This window comes from Eutrigla gurnardus, assembly GCF_963514095.1.
Source record: "Eutrigla gurnardus genome assembly, chromosome: 2".
Taxonomy (NCBI): Eukaryota; Metazoa; Chordata; class Actinopteri; order Perciformes; family Triglidae; genus Eutrigla; species Eutrigla gurnardus.
In genome coordinates this window covers 9,317,326-9,333,782 of record NC_139916.1, presented here as the reverse complement: position 1 = coordinate 9,333,782, position 16,457 = coordinate 9,317,326, and the positions used below count along the sequence as shown (strand labels likewise).

Below are 16,457 nucleotides of genomic sequence, written 5' to 3'. Positions count from 1 at the left end.
AATAATAATAAAATTGTACATACTTTGTCACAATAATGTTGTATTTCATTGATTTGTCCTATTTAAAACCAGTCGGCATGTTTCTTGTGTTTTAACTGAAAACCTTTGTGAGACTGATTTAAACGTCATCATTTCAAGCCAATCTTCATTCAGTGGCTTTGAAATAATCATTATTTCAGAAGAGAACAATGGAATTATCACCAGACTACCAAAGGCTTTAACCTTTTTGAAAATGTCAGTGTCTTTACAGCAGAAGACAGCTCTGAAGCTGCGGCCTGACGACTCAGTTTCCCTTTCGCAGTAAACAGTTTCCATCACCACTTACGATCTGCGGACTACTTTGTTTCTATAACTTTTTTTTTTTTTTTTTTTTTGTGGTCTTTTGTGTTTGCATGATGATTCATCAGATTTGCCTGTCGACCTGTGAATGTGGATGTGGTCCGGGGCATGCAGGGGGGGCTGAGCACCTCTGCTGTTTCGTTTGATACACCGAGCTTTAGGTTTACGGTCGGTTGGGTAAACGATCGGCTAACCGGAACGAAAACCATGACGGGTGACGCAGGTCACATACTTTCGGGGGCATGCATCAACCGCCGATTGGTGATGTTTTCTGATCTGGCACAGGAGCGGTGTGACATTTAATATTCACTTGTGGTGCACAAAACAAAAACACCAGTCGGCATCACTTGATCGCAACAGGTCGTTGGATTGCAACGTTTGGATTCCCCGTACAAACAGAAACTGTTCTAGTCCCTTTCAGCGCCTCGTCTCTTTTCAAATAACGAAAGGCGAACGCCGTGATGCAGAAACACAAAGGTCCTGCTGTTTGCCATCACTGTTGTAGCTCTCCTTCCAAGAACAACCCGTACAAATTCATTAACACAGAGCTGCCCAAGCAAATTACTACCAAGTGCACTTCCTAAAGTGGTTTTTGATTATGAAAATGAGTTCTGAGAGTTACTTGGACGGAAACCCTGCAGCAGATGAAATCGGTTCACGACCTTCTCGTCGACTTTCTTCCACCATTTTTGAATAAATACTTACACGTAATAAAAAGGTTTTGTTTTAGCGTCGCAGCAAACAAAAATAACTACCCACAGATGCAAAACGGTTGAGCCTTGTTAGATTTCATTGACCCGAGTGTCAAAAATCAGTCTGCAGCGCTTCTTGCTCTCTTGTCTACGTTGTGCATCCGTTTAATACTTTGCATGCAGACTTGATATTTTGTGTGGTTTTAAATTTAATAAGGGCTTTTGAGATTGACTTATTAATCGCATGTGATTTAGAGCCGTAAAGACGAAAGAAAAGAAACTTCATAAAGAAGAAAAAAAGGGCAGCTTTAAAAGAAGAAAAAGGTGGTTTGACTTTCCCTGCCAGCACACTGGTGATTAGGAGGGAGGGCTGTTTGATTGTGTCCCCGACGGACCGACTCTGTGTTAGGGAGAGATTAGCACCATCTCACCAAGAGAAGTAAAACACATCACAGGGCGAGAGGCTGCGGCGGTTTAAAGTCACCGGGTTTTTATTGAATGAAAAATCCCTTCATTTTCAGAATCTGGAAAGAGAACAAAAGATATAAAGAATCGATGAATTAATGCTTCATGTGCGTTGTATTTTCGTTGCATATAAATGGAATAAATGAAAACATTCAATCTGATGTGCGGAGGCTCCGTGAGACTTGGCTGTCAAAAGACCAGACCTCCAAAAAAAAAACAGAGAAAGTGCAATACCGACTGAGGGATGAATGGAGAATGTGGCGACTTATGTGCACACATGGATTTAGATCAAATAAACAATCGTGGTTGTTGTTTGAGAAGAGAATATTTGTGTCAATCAAATATATAGGGACGACCTTGAACACACCATGATGGAAAGTTCAGATGACTCCCCATCAATCAGCTACACATCCTCTCACACACACACACACACACACTCACGTGACCTGTAATAATAAGAACATAAAAATGAATAAATACATCTAATAAAATGTTGCAAAATCTATGATCCCCCCCCTTTCTTGTCCCTCTTTCTTGCTCTTTTTTGTCTTTTGCCAAACCCACAGTCAATATAAAATTACCAAAGCCGCAGAGTGAGAGGGTTTTGGGGGAAAATCCACATTTTTTTAAACATATGCATTTCCAGTTCCTCTTTTGTTCTGTTATTAAAAGCAGCATTCGCACCAATCACAGGGGATGCCTCCGCCCGCCGCCAAGGCCCACATACCTCCACACTCTACTATCTCTCACGCAAACCCATCGCTCGCCCACAAACAACCTGACAGACACATCCGACCCAACGTCACGACAACCACTTTGTTCACTTTTTCGTTTTCTTTTTCTCTTCTTTTTATTGCAGGAGGGTTAACAGATCAGGTCCAAGCAGTATTTTAAACGACACAATGTTCATTTAAAAAGCAAACATCAGTTTGAACTTCCTTTTGAACGATTATATATATATATATATATATATATATATATATATATATATATATATATAGGTCACAAACTGTATGCAAAGTGCTGCTATGTTGACAAAGACATTATTTCACATATTTACAATTTTTTTTAACTTAATCTGAGGAGTTTGCACTAATAAAAATAGACGACAGATCCACATTTATACAACAAGGGAAGCATCAACACTCACTACAAAGTACTATTTGGTTAAAAAAAGGAACATTTGGTGCCACGATCAACCCCCGTCACCGAAATCATGCTTTTATCTTGAAAGAGTTCCCCACCTCCCAAGTTTGAAACACACGTTGTACACTGTACGACGTTTCCACGCCCCGGCTGGCTTGCTGCTCCTTTGCATATTTTTGACAGTATGTCCTCTGCTTTCCACTGCAGGTGGGATCCGCCCGGCCTCGCTGCCAGAGGTGCTGGTGCGTGAGTTTTCACAGTGAGATGGTTCTGCCTAGTTTCATTCCAGCGCTACATTATAACACATCCTTCCTCACAATCCTCGATAAAGAACCGATTAATACCCAGCAAGCCTGGAGGAGATGAATCACTTTTTTTTCCCCTTTTTCTTTATGGCTTTTATCGTAAACTTGAAGCAAAACTGACAAGGAGGCATCAGCCCCGGCAGTAAAGAACACCGGCGCTGCACTCCACATCTGCAGTCAAAAGACACAAGCATTGCAGCTAAAATTGGTTTGTTTTACTATTATTGTTTTAACATGGCTTTATATGGAGGCCAGATGTCATGATTAGCAGCTTTCTCTCCTGTTTCTTTTTACCCCGTAATTATCTTTTGATGTGAAACCCATTTTACACCACATGAGTCAACAGGCAAAGAGGACAAACGCTCCACTACTCGTGCTTTCGTCTGATCTGGAGGAGTTCTTTTTTTATTTATTTTTTTAAAATTCTTAAATCCCCGCTCCCCTCCCCTCCCCTCTCCTCTCCTCGGTCCGAAAAGGATCAAGAGGGGCCTCTTGTTGCAAAGATGTGGTCAAACTCGCTGAGGATGAGTTCCACCGCCTGGTTCTGGTAAACCATATTCACCGCCATGTTGCCATTGTCCCGCTCCGGACGCATCAGGGTTGGCCCGAACACGATGCCGAAGTTCTGGGTCGTCATCCGGTTGGTGCCCGAACACTCCAACACTCTGCACGGAGATCGGACACAGAGTGGAAGAGATGGGTGTAACATCTAAAACATCAACAAGAAATGTAAAAAAAAGAACCAAATGGCTCCGGATCACGGATTCTGAGTCACGTTGGGGTTGTCGGGATGGCAGCGACAGTTGGGATGGCAGCGACAGTCAGGCCACCGCTTCGGGGCCCAGATTGAAATATCTCTGCAAATGTTGCACGGCTTGGCATGAAATTTTGCACAGACGTTAATGTGCTTCAGATGATGTCGTCTAATGACTTTTTTTTTGTGATGCCCTGACATTTCCTCAAGCACCAACATGAGGTTGACATTTGTGGTTTTTGAGTGAAATGTCTCAACAATATGGATGGATTGCCATAAAATTTGGTACACACACCCAGTTCCCCCCGGATGGATTGGAATAACTTCTAAGATATCGGATCGTCTTTGCGTTTCGTGCTCGTTGTTGGGACGCTAACATGCTAAGCTAAGGTGGTGAACATGGGCAACATTAAGCCTGCTAAACACGTCAGCATTGTCACTGCGAGCGGGTTAGCATGTCTGCTGTTAGCATTTACTTCAAAGCACCACTGTGCCCCGAGTACAGTCTCACAGAGACGCAGGCATAGAAACTTTATCCCTTTTTTAATCATCTTTGGGACTGCAGGCACATAGATGACTGCTAACTGCCCATACAGCTTCATTCTTGTGGTCGGCGTGTGACATCTTTATACTTTAACTGGTAACTAAATGAAAACGGCGTCCACCAGTGACATCTTGTTTTCGCATGCACGTTCGTGTCGCTGTGTCTGCGTTTCTATCTAAATTTGTGCACGAGTGTCCGAATCCACCTATGTTGGTGTGCTTTATTGTGTGTGTGTGTGTGTGTGTGTGTGTGTGTGAGAGAGAGAGAGATCGTGGGGGGGGGGGGGACGACACACAGGAATGGTCTTAAGCCACAGCATGAGGCATTCTTCTAAAAATGCCATTCCCACCAAGCCACAGAAGCAGCCAGCAATTGCTCAAAACTTCCACATTAAAAAGAGAGGAGGAAAAAAGAGAGCGAGGGAGAGGAGAGGGAAGAGAGAGGTTCCAGTGGTGGCGGCGGTGGTGTTGGTATGCCTTCCAGCAGACGAACCACAAGGCTCCCATGGGATCTTCGAGGCAAGGAGGGGAGGGGGAGGAGAAAGAGATGGAAAGAGGAGGAAGAGGAAAGGCAGAAAACAAAGAAAGAGAAGGAAGAGAACGAAGAGGAAGTAAAGGGAAAATACGAAGGTAGTGAGCGAGGGAGGAGGCGAGGATGATCGGACGGGAGGGGGGGGGGGGGGGGGGGTAATAAATGAGAAACAGAGTGCGGGGGGAAAGGAATGACAGTGGGGAGAAAAAGAAAGACACAGAGTTGACAAATTCATGGGGCCCACCACACCCTGGCACAAACATCAGCCTCAGAACACGAACACTCACCCCTGAGTGGAAGGAAAAACCATAGGCGGTAAAAAACACACTTTTTATGTACTGTAAAAGGAACTGGCTCGCAGAACATCGTGCACCATTCATCTTCCTCCAGACGTTTCATCTTCACAGGGACCCAAACTTAACAACAGTGTGATCCTGGTACAGGGCTGGCATACTTTGAGAGCTGTGGCAAAACGAATCCCTGAATAAAAAAAAAAACGACGAGGGAAACTACCCCCTCTTGTGGTCAGAGTTTAAAAGAAAAGGTTATGGAGGAGAAGGTTTTTATTTTCCTGAAAGGGCATCTGGTTCATTCCTTCATGCCGGAGAATATTCTGCTTTGTAGAATGAGACGGTGAAGACAGAAGACATAGGTTTTATTTCTCACCGTTTGAGATGGCGACACATGAACTGCAGCGTATCGTGGTTCGGAGGAGGCAAGCTGAGCACCAGACACTTCAGACGGTCCACTTTGTCCGCGTGGTCCGACATCTCTGCAACACAGAGCCACAGACGTGTCGGGTCCAAATACATGAATTCAATTTCATAAAATATTATTGGCAATTGGAAAAAAAAAATATTTTATCAACCATCACCACTGTGGTTTGATGAGAAAGAAGTTTCAAACAGTAGGCTTTTATTTTTTTCTCTTAATATGAGAGTTTTCTCACATAATGTACTTGATTTTGAAATGCCAGATTATTCTCTGCTTGAGGTAAATAAAAGATATAATGCCTGATGAAGAACGCAGTTCAATTTTGTGATTTTCTTTTTCTTTCTTTTTTAATTATGATCACTGGATTGATCCTACTAACAGGTGTTATATGTCAGTGTGATATGCTTTATTGCTAAATGCATGACCTACATCCTGGTTCAAACTATTAAAAACTGCACTGGTTGACATGATCCTTTCTTATGATGCTATAAATACTCACTAGAACATGTGTATTATCCGTAACTGAGAATAGTCCCCACCATTGGTTCTTTTTTAAACCTTACAGTGCCCTGCTATTTTAGGAAAATAACTTTAAAAAGATTAACTATATATTTGGAGCCTGTTTTTAAAGGTTTGCGTCTGCTTGGACCGCCACCGACGGGGTGGGGAAGTCGTAAAGGAGCGGAAGAATAACTAAGACATTGTTGGTTTGGGTCTTTTCACGGCATTTGTTAACAAGACGACAAATATAGAAATAATGCACATGAGTTTAGGATTATGGGAGTTTATGAGGGGAAAAAAGCAGATTACATGTAAGGATGTATGGATTTATACTGCAAAGATTCTTATGCAGAAGAACCATCTTTCTATAAATGTCTGTTTTGTCAGTATGTCATTATTATTCTCTCTCCTGATGGAACTTTTATTTTACTGTGTCCATACATATATCCATATATATCCATATATATATCAAATAAATAAACATTCTCTAGAGGTGGGAAATGTCTGTAAATACAGAATATTCTGTAATAGTGAAAACGACTTTCACCCCGGTTTGAGGATGTGTGAAAGAGCTGCAGGAAAGCGGCTGGTGAACTCTCTAACCCAGACTGTCCTGGGTTTGACTCATTAAAACCACAGCAGTGTTGTGAGTCTTCCAAATAAAAACACATCAGAAGGAGAAAAAAATAATAAGGTGCGATTATGTAATAGGAACATTTCCACTTTTATTCATATTAACCCTCTCCCTCTCTCTCCCCCCCCTCATTTCCTGTCTGCTTTCTACATCACAGAATCAAATAAAAAGGCAATAAATAACCCAAAACAATAAACCTTTAGGTCACAAAAAGAATCCTATTCTTCATCTTTTTTTTTTTATTTCATACAAATACAAGAAGATGACACGAGCATCATTCTGTATGAGGGAGGGCGTATGCAGTATGTATATGTGTGTATAAATAAACTGTCACTCACTGACTGTCTCCACGATGTCGTTGAAGAAGCCAAAGGGCACGAGGGGCTCGGGAAGCTCGCGGAAGAAAAGTTTTAAAGCTCCTGTGACGACATGAATGTCCTCCCATTCGCTCTGGTCCAGATTCAGCTTCTCTTCTGAGGGGGGGGGGGTCAGAGGAAGTGAACAAAAAGGCAAGGCAGTGTGAAAAAGAAGGAGAGCTGCAGTCACAGTATTGTTTAGTGCATTTATGTCGGCGCTGAGGCGGAAAAACTAGGAAGCTCGGACTGTAGCTGCAGGACGGAGATAGAGACGAAGTCAGAGAAGCACAAACACACCAAAGCACACATTGTCTTTAAATCCAGGCCTGACCAATGCTTCTCAAGCTGCATCACAACAACCAAAAGGGAAGAAAATGTGCTTTTTAATTTGACCTCAAGACGTGTCAAGGTTAATATTTATGACACAGACGAGCATCTGATGATGAGAAACATCAGTCAGTGAGATTACAGCCTTATCCTCCGGTTTCATCCACTTGGTGGCAGCCGTGCACCGCCAGACGTTTCCTGCTGCACGTCATTACATCAGAAAACTTAAAGCGGAAAAAGAGCCTGGGGGACGCACATACATTAAGCAGCAAACTGTCTCCGCGCCACGGCTCGGCTCTGCCTGTCGCTCTGCCTGTCGCTCTGCGTGTGGGGAGGTGTTGACATGATCAGACGCACGATGCACAAAAAAAAAGCAAGGCTGAGACACACGTGGAAGCTTCCTGCTCAGTCTGAATCTACCTTGTACCAACTCCGCTGGGAACATGTAACGGCCGTCTGTAGTCACCGCTCGCTCTGCAAGAAAACCAACAGTAACTCAGTGGGCTTTCCCATAAGGATGTCCTGTAGTGGAAGTGAGACACTCAGGTTGTGTGTGTGTCATGATATCATAATGAAAAAAAACGCATCAGATGGCATTTATCTGGATTTTAAGTGGCTGGAGAAAAAAAAAGGGGAAGAGACATTATTGAAAGATTTCTGATGAAGTCCAACTTCTGTCTTCCCTCTTGGTTTCATACACATGAATCAGCATGTAAACAGTGAATCAGTTTCTCCCTCCATCCTCACCGTGGTCCACCAGAAAGCGTAGCTTCTGGATCACCGCCAGGTTCCCCGACACTCTGTAGATGCCATCGGCGTCCATTCCTGCAACACAGGAGCGGTTAGATCACCGTGCGTGAGACGCAAAGCCAAACTGACATTCATTCCTCCATTATTAAAAGCTTGGAGTTCATGCGTGTGAGACGCACAAAAAAAACAGTTGAAGGCAGTCAAGGCTGCTGTAATTGTTTTGCTTTTCTGCACATCAATAATTTAGCGTGCCTGGGAACGTAGACTGGAAGTTTGTTTTGTTGCATAAGTGCCCAAAAGCGTGTGAATAAGTCAAGCAAAAGCACTTTTTTGGGGCACTTTTAGACGTGTAAAAATGAATAATTGGAAAAAAAAGTAAGTAAGAGTGTGATCACATGACCCCATGCTTCCTCTGCAGCGTGGTGAAAGTTTGGTTATGACATCACTGGTGCCAACAGGCCTCATGGCCTATTGATTAACATCCTCAATTGATGATAATATATATGTTTTATAATGTGTATAAGAGCTGAAATGATCGGCCAATTAATCAAATAGTCGTGAGACAGTATTAAAAATGTTCATAAATCAATAAATTGTCATCTTGAATGTGAATATTCACACACGTCTCACATGATGGCACATTTAATATATTTGGGTTTTGATATGTTGGTGGAACAAAAGAAGCAAAAATAATATAAAGGCCCTTTTTTCACTATTTTATAAATACGATTTTTTTAATAACGTTTTTTCTGTATGTTAATATAATTAATAAGCATCAGAATAATAACTCATGGAAATAATTACTATTTTCAGGATGAAAAATTGAAAAAAACAAATGAAAAGGAGAACATCTTTGGAAGAGCAACAGATGAGTGACCTCTCTTCCAGATGCATGCTTATTTATGCATAACTGGATTAATATTGTATGCTGAAAATATCCTAATCTTCCTTTTTATACTGCAATCATTAAAGTGAAAGTGTGAAAATGATCAATAATTCCTATTCTCTTTCTCCAGAAGTGATGAAGTTCTAAAAGTTTCACAGCCTTGAAAGTAAATGTCTCCATCTGAAACAAGAAAAAGCCTTTGTGGCCCAAGATTTTGTTATTTTATTAAATATTCATGAGTAGAATTGCTTCTAAACAGTTTCCAAACAACTCCATTTTCTCTCATTTCCATCCGTCTCTCTGGCAGCTGTCACGCCTTTCCCTCTTTGCGTGTTTAATCGTCCCTCCGACAGGCCATCGCAAACATTTCTCTGTAAAACGTTTATTAAGTGATTTATGTCACGCAGACGAACAGCAGCCAGCTCCGATCCTGTCAAGCGTCTGACGCTCAGAACAGGATCTAGGAGTTTTCCTCGTCTGTCCTCCCCTTTGTGCTGGAAACACATTCGTACCTCTCTTCTCCACGGCGTCGGTACAAAGTCGGACGAAGCGAGGGACGGTGCTCTTCTCCCTCTCACAGAGCATCTCCAGACGGCAGCCAAACACCTGATCTGAAAGCACACAAACATTTCATCAGTAGGTTATTTCCCCTCCTCTCTCAGATAACTGTCAGGACATGATGAAAGAGTTAATCTAGAGATAAATTCTGTGTTCACGATGGGACCAAACCTCCGTGTTCCCAGCAGTGAGACGAGCTCACCATTGATGATGCAATGCAACACACTTACTGTACTATATATATATATATATATATAAATATACATATATATCCTATAGGGGGAAGAAAGAGAATCCCCTGCAACCCACGCTCCACAGAATCCTCCCATTGTATCACGTTGTGCTGTTCATCTCTGGGATGATCAAACCCGTCAGCTCCACTATAATGAATCATACTATGAGAGGAGCTAGTCAATTATTTGTGGAGTCATCTTTTTTTTTTTGTAAATCTACAAACGCTTCCATTCCTTCTTCAGAACTAAATCACATGCTGAGAATCCTATTACGCCTCCTAGTGGAGGAGGACGCGGTTGACGTTACACATGCCGTTTGGTATTCGGTCAAAGCTTCAAAGCTTTAAAAGGAGCTTCATCACATAGTTGTTTTATCTTTGTGAAAATGAAGAGGTGCTGTTGAACTTGGAAGGGCAACATCCCCTGTTTGAGTCTGATGAATTTCTTCCTCTCTTTTTCTGTCACCCAGCAATGAAATGAACAAAATACCAAAAAGAAGCAAAAGAAGCAAAAATACTTTTCAAAAATGGCTGAATACAAACAATAAAAATAATTTTAAATTTGATTGTTAAAGTTATAAGAATATGGAAGTTTAAAAAAACCCAAATAAATAATTAATCACCTATTTATATCTATATTTGCTCAGAATATGGGGGGAAAATGACAAAAGAAAAATGTCCGTTTTTAATAAAGATCCATAAAAGATGCTTTGGTTGGTACGGTCATGGTTGAATGTAGCTTCAGATAAAAGTGTCAGCTTGTAATTAATGTTCTAAATATATTTGTAATCAGTAACATTAAGCACGTATGCTGGCGAGTTAAGGATATTTGCATTCGAAGAGCGTGAAACTTCAAAGAGCAAGCTCACCTTTAATGAGGCCTTTCTCCTGCAGCGCCTGCAGAGGAGGTCTCTTCAGGATCAGCTTCTTCAAGCGGCTCTTCACCCGCTTCCTCTCCGTGTTCTCCAGGTTGGAGGTCGAGCGAGGGACTGCGGAGGAAGGAAAGGAAGAGGCGGAGGAGCGGGAGGAAGAGAGGGAGGAAGAGGAGGTCAGAGCGGGGCGATGGGCGGCGGCGGTGGGGCAGGAGAGCAGGTGAGAGGGGATGGTGGTGAGGATGAAGAGCGGGAGGGCGGGGCGACGGCGGAGGTGAGACAGGACGGACGGGGGGATTATCTGCCACGGGGGCCGCGTGAAGATATACGTGGGCTGAATGGAGGAGAGGATGGAGGAGAGGATGGAGGGATGCAAGTAGCCTGTGTGGAAGTTTAGAAAAAAGAGTGGTGATGATGATGAAGAGACTGAGGTGGAGGGCCGGGGACGTGAAACTCGTGTGAAGGAAGTCGCGGCGATGAGAGAGGCGAAGACTCACGCGACGTTCTCCGCTCGTCCTCGTCTCCGCTGTGTTCCAGCATCTCCACGCTGCCCGCTCGCCTCAGGGAGTACAGGAGGACGTTGTCCAGCGGGTTCTCACGGTCCTGGAGGGGAAATGAAGCTCATTGAGTTAACGGCATCATAGCAAACATGACACTGCGTTCTGTTTGAAGCAGGCGAGTGGACAGTTTTAACTTCACAAACATCCTGGTGAACAAAAAGGGAAACATGTAACAGAAGGCTAAATTCCCCGTGCAGAGTTATTGTTAACTTTTACAGAGAAGCAAGATGATGCATCCTGGAAACATGACAAACTGGCATCATGGGATTTCCACATGAATAAATAGATATTATTGCAGAACCTGTGTTGTACGATGACGTTAAATGAAACCCATTAAAGAAAAAGAGAACTATGTCATTTGTCTAAGAAACCAAGATTATGCTTCACTTTAGAGCTTATCCAGCTGTGGATTTTTGATATTGGTATACGAGCGTCTTTATCCGATCTAAAAGAAAAATGGGCTACGTTGAAAGTACAACGGTGTCTCACCAGCCTGTCGATGACGGTCTGGATGGTGGCGTACCATTCCCTGATCAGAGCGTCCGTCTCCGACTGGAGCAGGAACTCGTTGCCCGTCACCGTCCTCAGCTTGAACACACAAACGCACAAGAATCATGTTAATGTTGGACCAGGCGAGTGAAGCCAAGGTGGAAGTGCCTTAAACGTGCATTATTTTCTAATGGCCAGCAGGGGGCGACTGCTCTGGCTGCACAAAGAAGTCTGACAAGTTTCACGCTTTCAAAATGTGTTCATGAACCTGAACCTTTTTAGTTGCTTAAAAATGTCGTATTCAGCATTCGGTTGTACTTAGGCTCCACCCTTGTGGTTGCCAAATAAACAAACAAACAACAACAACAACAAAAAACAGATGGCAATGGCGAAAAACGAAGCGACTGCAGGCTAAATCCCGAACTCGAGGATTTAAAACCGCAGCCCCTGAACCCCTTAGTGACGACAGGGTGGATACGTCCACCTCTAATACAGTTTGTGTGTGTCGGACGCAAATATAGTTCTTTATATCCGTCAACCAGTTTGTCAGGCGTCATGTGATGAGCTCAATCATCCGGACATTTGCTTGATTTTGATGACACTTAAATGTAATTTGTCACGTTTCACTGTAAACATGTTTTTTTGTACTCCTTCCTCTTCCTCCCTGAAGGTCAGCGTATGTTGAACAAGCTTCCCGATTCTCACTTCCCTCACTGATAAGGACCCTTTGGGGGGCAGACATATCATTCTGTTTTCTCCTTTTCTGCTACAACATCGTCCTCACTGTACATCAGCTCAGTTTGAGGATGATCACATGATATCTTGAGATCTTTGGGGAGTTGTTCCACTTGTTTCTTACCTTGAAGACGTTCTTCTTGCTGGACAGGTCATTGGCCCAGTGTAGCTGTGCTCCTCTTAAGTCCACGCTGCTCTCAGGACGACTGTTTCCTGGTTTCTGTTTTTACCAGCAAACAGGAACACACACAAAAAGACATGTTTTCTTCTATTAGTTGCATGAATTGACCCAGATATGGTTCTAAAAATGTAGTTTTGGTGTTTTTGTAGCTGCACAGAATTTGCGGACAAACACGTTTGACGTTTGTTTGACACATTTTACGACCAGAGGTTAAGAATACTAAGAAATACATTTTTGGGGTTGGTCAAAAGCAACTAATATTTGTGCAGGAAACCTTTTTTTTTTAGATAAAACTTTTTTTTTTTTAAATCCACCATGCAGAAAACAAATGCCTCACAAGAGTAGCCTGTGGATTTTTAGAACAATCTGTTTCATGTATTGCTTTTCCACACTTGTATTGGATACATGCTGTTTTTGCATAGACTAAAGGAATTAAACACAGAGTTTTGCGGAGCTCTCACCCAGCTGGAAGGTGTCTGTGATTTAGGATCCTTGAAGAAAACCAGACTGTTCCCGACCAACACCACCCAGGAGGGGCTCCAATTCTTCCTGCAACCCAACAAACACATGCTTGTAAGATTGGAATCAGCCCTTCCTTTATTCAAACACTATATTCACACAGTCAGAGACATGTGATGCCTCACCTTAGTTTCCGGCCTCCTTCTGCAATCTTGGTCTTGTTCAAGAGGCCGGCCTTCTCCAGCTCCTGATGACACATTTACAGGGTTTAAAGCACAATCTGCCATATTTAAGTGGTAGTATTTACAAAGTCACTGTATTACTCAGGGAAGGCAAGAATAATGAAATGTTAACAGTAAAATACAGCACAGGGCTTTTCCTCTCTGTAATACACTGCATCCTGAGCAAACCCATTAACTTGAGTGTTGCATCATTCAAAAAAAAAAAAAAAAAAAAAATAGCGGGAGGGGAGCTGCTCTAAAATCTCCCACTGCGGTTTGGCCCCGTTTAAGGTGTAAAGAGAGAAGAATGAATATGAAGTACGGAGTCGTACATGTTGAGCACCGTTATACTGCCAGGAACAAGCTGAGGTTTTAAACAGACAACAGAGGAAGAGGAAAAGTCCTGGTATTTATTCTGTTTTAATAAGTTATGAGATATCACCAGCTGAGACTTTACTTATTTGTTATTCTCAAAGAATCAAAGAGGAAAAAAATACATTTGAAGTGCAACATATCTTTCCAGATAGAATTATTCAGATTAATATAAAAACCTAGCTTTGGATGGTTCTCTATGATTCCCCCCCCCCCCCCCCCCCAGTAAAATCCTTTTACAGTGATTTATCCAGATCATACTGAGTAAATGCTCATTTTCTTTTAATTCCGCAGAGCTTTTGCGATGGCCGCCCCTCTTCTCGGGGAACAGCCCACCAATCCATATAAAAACTGCTCTTCTCGTTAGCATGTGATTGATTTTAGCCCGACTTCATCTTCTTCTGTGGTGCTGCATGTATTTGACTCCCGTTATGTTCTCACTATGTGCTCCTCTGTTGGTATTGTTGTCTGCTTCCTATTTATCTGCATCTTATGCTCGACAAAGTTTGACTTGACTAATATATGACTGTGTACAACAGGTGGACAAATGTATAGTAATTGCACAAAGATACAACATTTCTCTCGGCCTATCAGGGTTTGAAAAAATTACATGAATTCTGGGGATTAATATTTTGCCAAAACCAAATTTCATTTTAAAACAGTATTGCAAATAATCCTACACTGTTGGTAGTTTGGTGGGTTTTTTGTTGCTGTGTGTTTACAGCATTACTGCCAAGTTTATTATTATTATAAATATCATTATTATTATTATTGTGTATTTGGTTTTTACTCCTTTACTTGGATTCATTTGAAAAGGTTTTGGAGGAGAGAACTTGCTGTGTTTAGCAGTTTAAAACTTCCTGCGTCCAAAGCTGTCTCTCTCTGTATGATAATGGTACATACATGTAATATATTATACTTGTAAACAGGTATTTTCATTCCAACCAGTGTTTTCTCACCGGTGTGCAGCCATCGCTGTCCGGAGAGCTCTGGGGAGACGGCGGCTCCACCACGATGTTGGTCACGTTACAGGAATAGTCTCTGCACTGCTGGACCAGCTGTAAGAGACGACGACATCAGCTGCGTTCATGTGTCTGCATGCGTACATGTGCTCAGTACGTTTGAATGCACTTCCTCCTCCCTATACATGTGTATACTGTACACACAGTTCATGGGCCTGGGTGTGTGTTTGCTCCGAGGGCCGGTACCTTGCCGTTCTCAGGCAGGATCATAGACTGAGAGTGGCTGAGCTGCTGCGTGACGTCATGCAGGGCGGCGCAGTTGCGGCGCCGGGCGTCGGCACTGCTGAACGACGCTGCGCTTAGGGTGTCGGAGGAGGCGGCGCGCTGCATGCTCTTCAAAAGGGGGTTAAAGGTCGGGGTCAAACGTTTGGGTCAGTGGTGGAGAAGGGGGGAAAGGAATCACTAGAAAATGAATACAACATGCCTCCATTGTATTTCAACGTCCTGCGAGAGCCGCTTGTTTGCTGATGATATAACTCTACTGAGACTGGGGAAGAACATTTTTTAAGTATTTAGCTGCTGCTGCCTGGAGCAACTTGGAATTAGAGCGACAGCACACTGAGCATACATTTATAAACAATTAAAATCACAAACCATCAGCAGGAAGGTCGAGGCCCAGATGTTAAGCGTGCAGTTTTCCCCTTAATTTCCCATATGAGCGATGCTGATGACACATTTACTGTCCATGTACTTTGCACTTACAACTCATGCAAAACGTCTCACACAATCAAGGAAGACATCTCGTTTGTACGTGCATCTTTACTTAACGGCCAAGATATTCAGGCGTCCCACGCAGCTACAGATCGCACACACATTCCCCCGCAACTTCCAACTTTTCATGCAGCAGCAGCCATAATTAAGTACCTTTCCCCCCAATCCCTGTAACCTAGTTTCAACAATCAGACTAAATATCCCTCCTAATGTTTGCCATCTTTTTTCAAGCGAGGAGGATTAGCACTAAGAGCCAAATCTGCTGCTTTGCTGAGAGGAGGGCCTTTCAACCAGACGCACCCACACCCCACTGTGATGCAACATGTTGCAGTAACAACTGCTTGGGTAACAGCCTTTTCTTTTCAACACCATGAGTTGCTATTTCACCACCTTAATATGCATAAACGCTGATCTCTGGGAATCTAAAGAGCATGGCTGGCATTACTTTAATGCATTCTACAGTAATACAGTGGAGATGCTTGCCTTTTTCTTTTTGCAAATCTAACGACTCCAGTTCATTGATTTTCATGAGGAAAATACCCTCCATCAAAAAGCCCTTAAAGCGCTCACTGAACACTTAGGATTACCCGCCGAGTCAGGCATGCAACAAGAGCGAGTTTTCTGCTTTTAAAAAAAAAGAGGAATATGCAGTCAGTGTAATCTATAATACTTATGTAAAGTCATACAGTTATGGTTTTTGTGCAAACATAACATGCAGCAGGTGGCAGACAACGCAACCGTGTTTGCCTTTGTTAAGCAAATGCATCCTGTAGTTTAGGGAGATTATATAAAACTGGTATGGATTCTTATCTCTACTCTTTGACTGGTGTAAAAAAAAAAGGTGAAACTCAAGGTGATGCATTAGCCCCGTGGGGATGAAAGAATGCAGGTAGACAGGTAGAGAAGGGTTTCACCTGTTTCACGTGCCAGCCTCCGTCAGAACTCCTCTGGTGGCTCCCAAAGAGGAAATCAGGAGACAGCTAGAATGAGAATTACAGAGAGGAAGACAAAGGAAGGGGGAAAAACACACCATCAGCTACTATTTATATTGGATTTTGATTTTCTGTATAAGTCACCAGCAAAAAAATGAAATATTAAAGA

General features: G+C 42.7%; 1 protein-coding gene across 4 annotated transcripts in view; it reads right to left on the bottom strand.

Moving 5' to 3' along the window:
- Positions 1-2,311: 2,311 nt before the first annotated feature.
- arhgap9 (Rho GTPase activating protein 9) overlaps positions 2,312-16,457 on the bottom strand; it is a 33,992-nt gene continuing 19,846 nt past the window's right edge. The window contains exons 8-22 of one of the 4 annotated variants that reach the window (XM_084021141.1): positions 16,271-16,336; positions 14,832-14,978; positions 14,583-14,681; positions 13,216-13,277; positions 13,033-13,120; positions 12,515-12,610; positions 11,656-11,754; positions 11,104-11,209; positions 10,604-10,987; positions 9,457-9,555; positions 8,056-8,133; positions 7,729-7,782; positions 6,964-7,098; positions 5,443-5,548; positions 2,312-3,612 (exon numbers count right to left, since the gene is read on the bottom strand). In XM_084021141.1, the coding sequence (XP_083877267.1) occupies positions 3,426-3,612; positions 5,443-5,548; positions 6,964-7,098; positions 7,729-7,782; positions 8,056-8,133; positions 9,457-9,555; positions 10,604-10,987; positions 11,104-11,209; positions 11,656-11,754; positions 12,515-12,610; positions 13,033-13,120; positions 13,216-13,277; positions 14,583-14,681; positions 14,832-14,978; positions 16,271-16,336 (1,806 nt within the window). In that variant the 3' untranslated portion in view covers positions 2,312-3,425. The remainder of the gene's footprint in view (positions 3,613-5,442; positions 5,549-6,963; positions 7,099-7,728; positions 7,783-8,055; positions 8,134-9,456; positions 9,556-10,603; positions 10,988-11,103; positions 11,210-11,655; positions 11,755-12,514; positions 12,611-13,032; positions 13,121-13,215; positions 13,278-14,582; positions 14,682-14,831; positions 14,979-16,270; positions 16,337-16,457) is intronic. The other 3 variants (XM_084021142.1, XM_084021143.1, XM_084021144.1) reach the window with 3 other exon arrangements.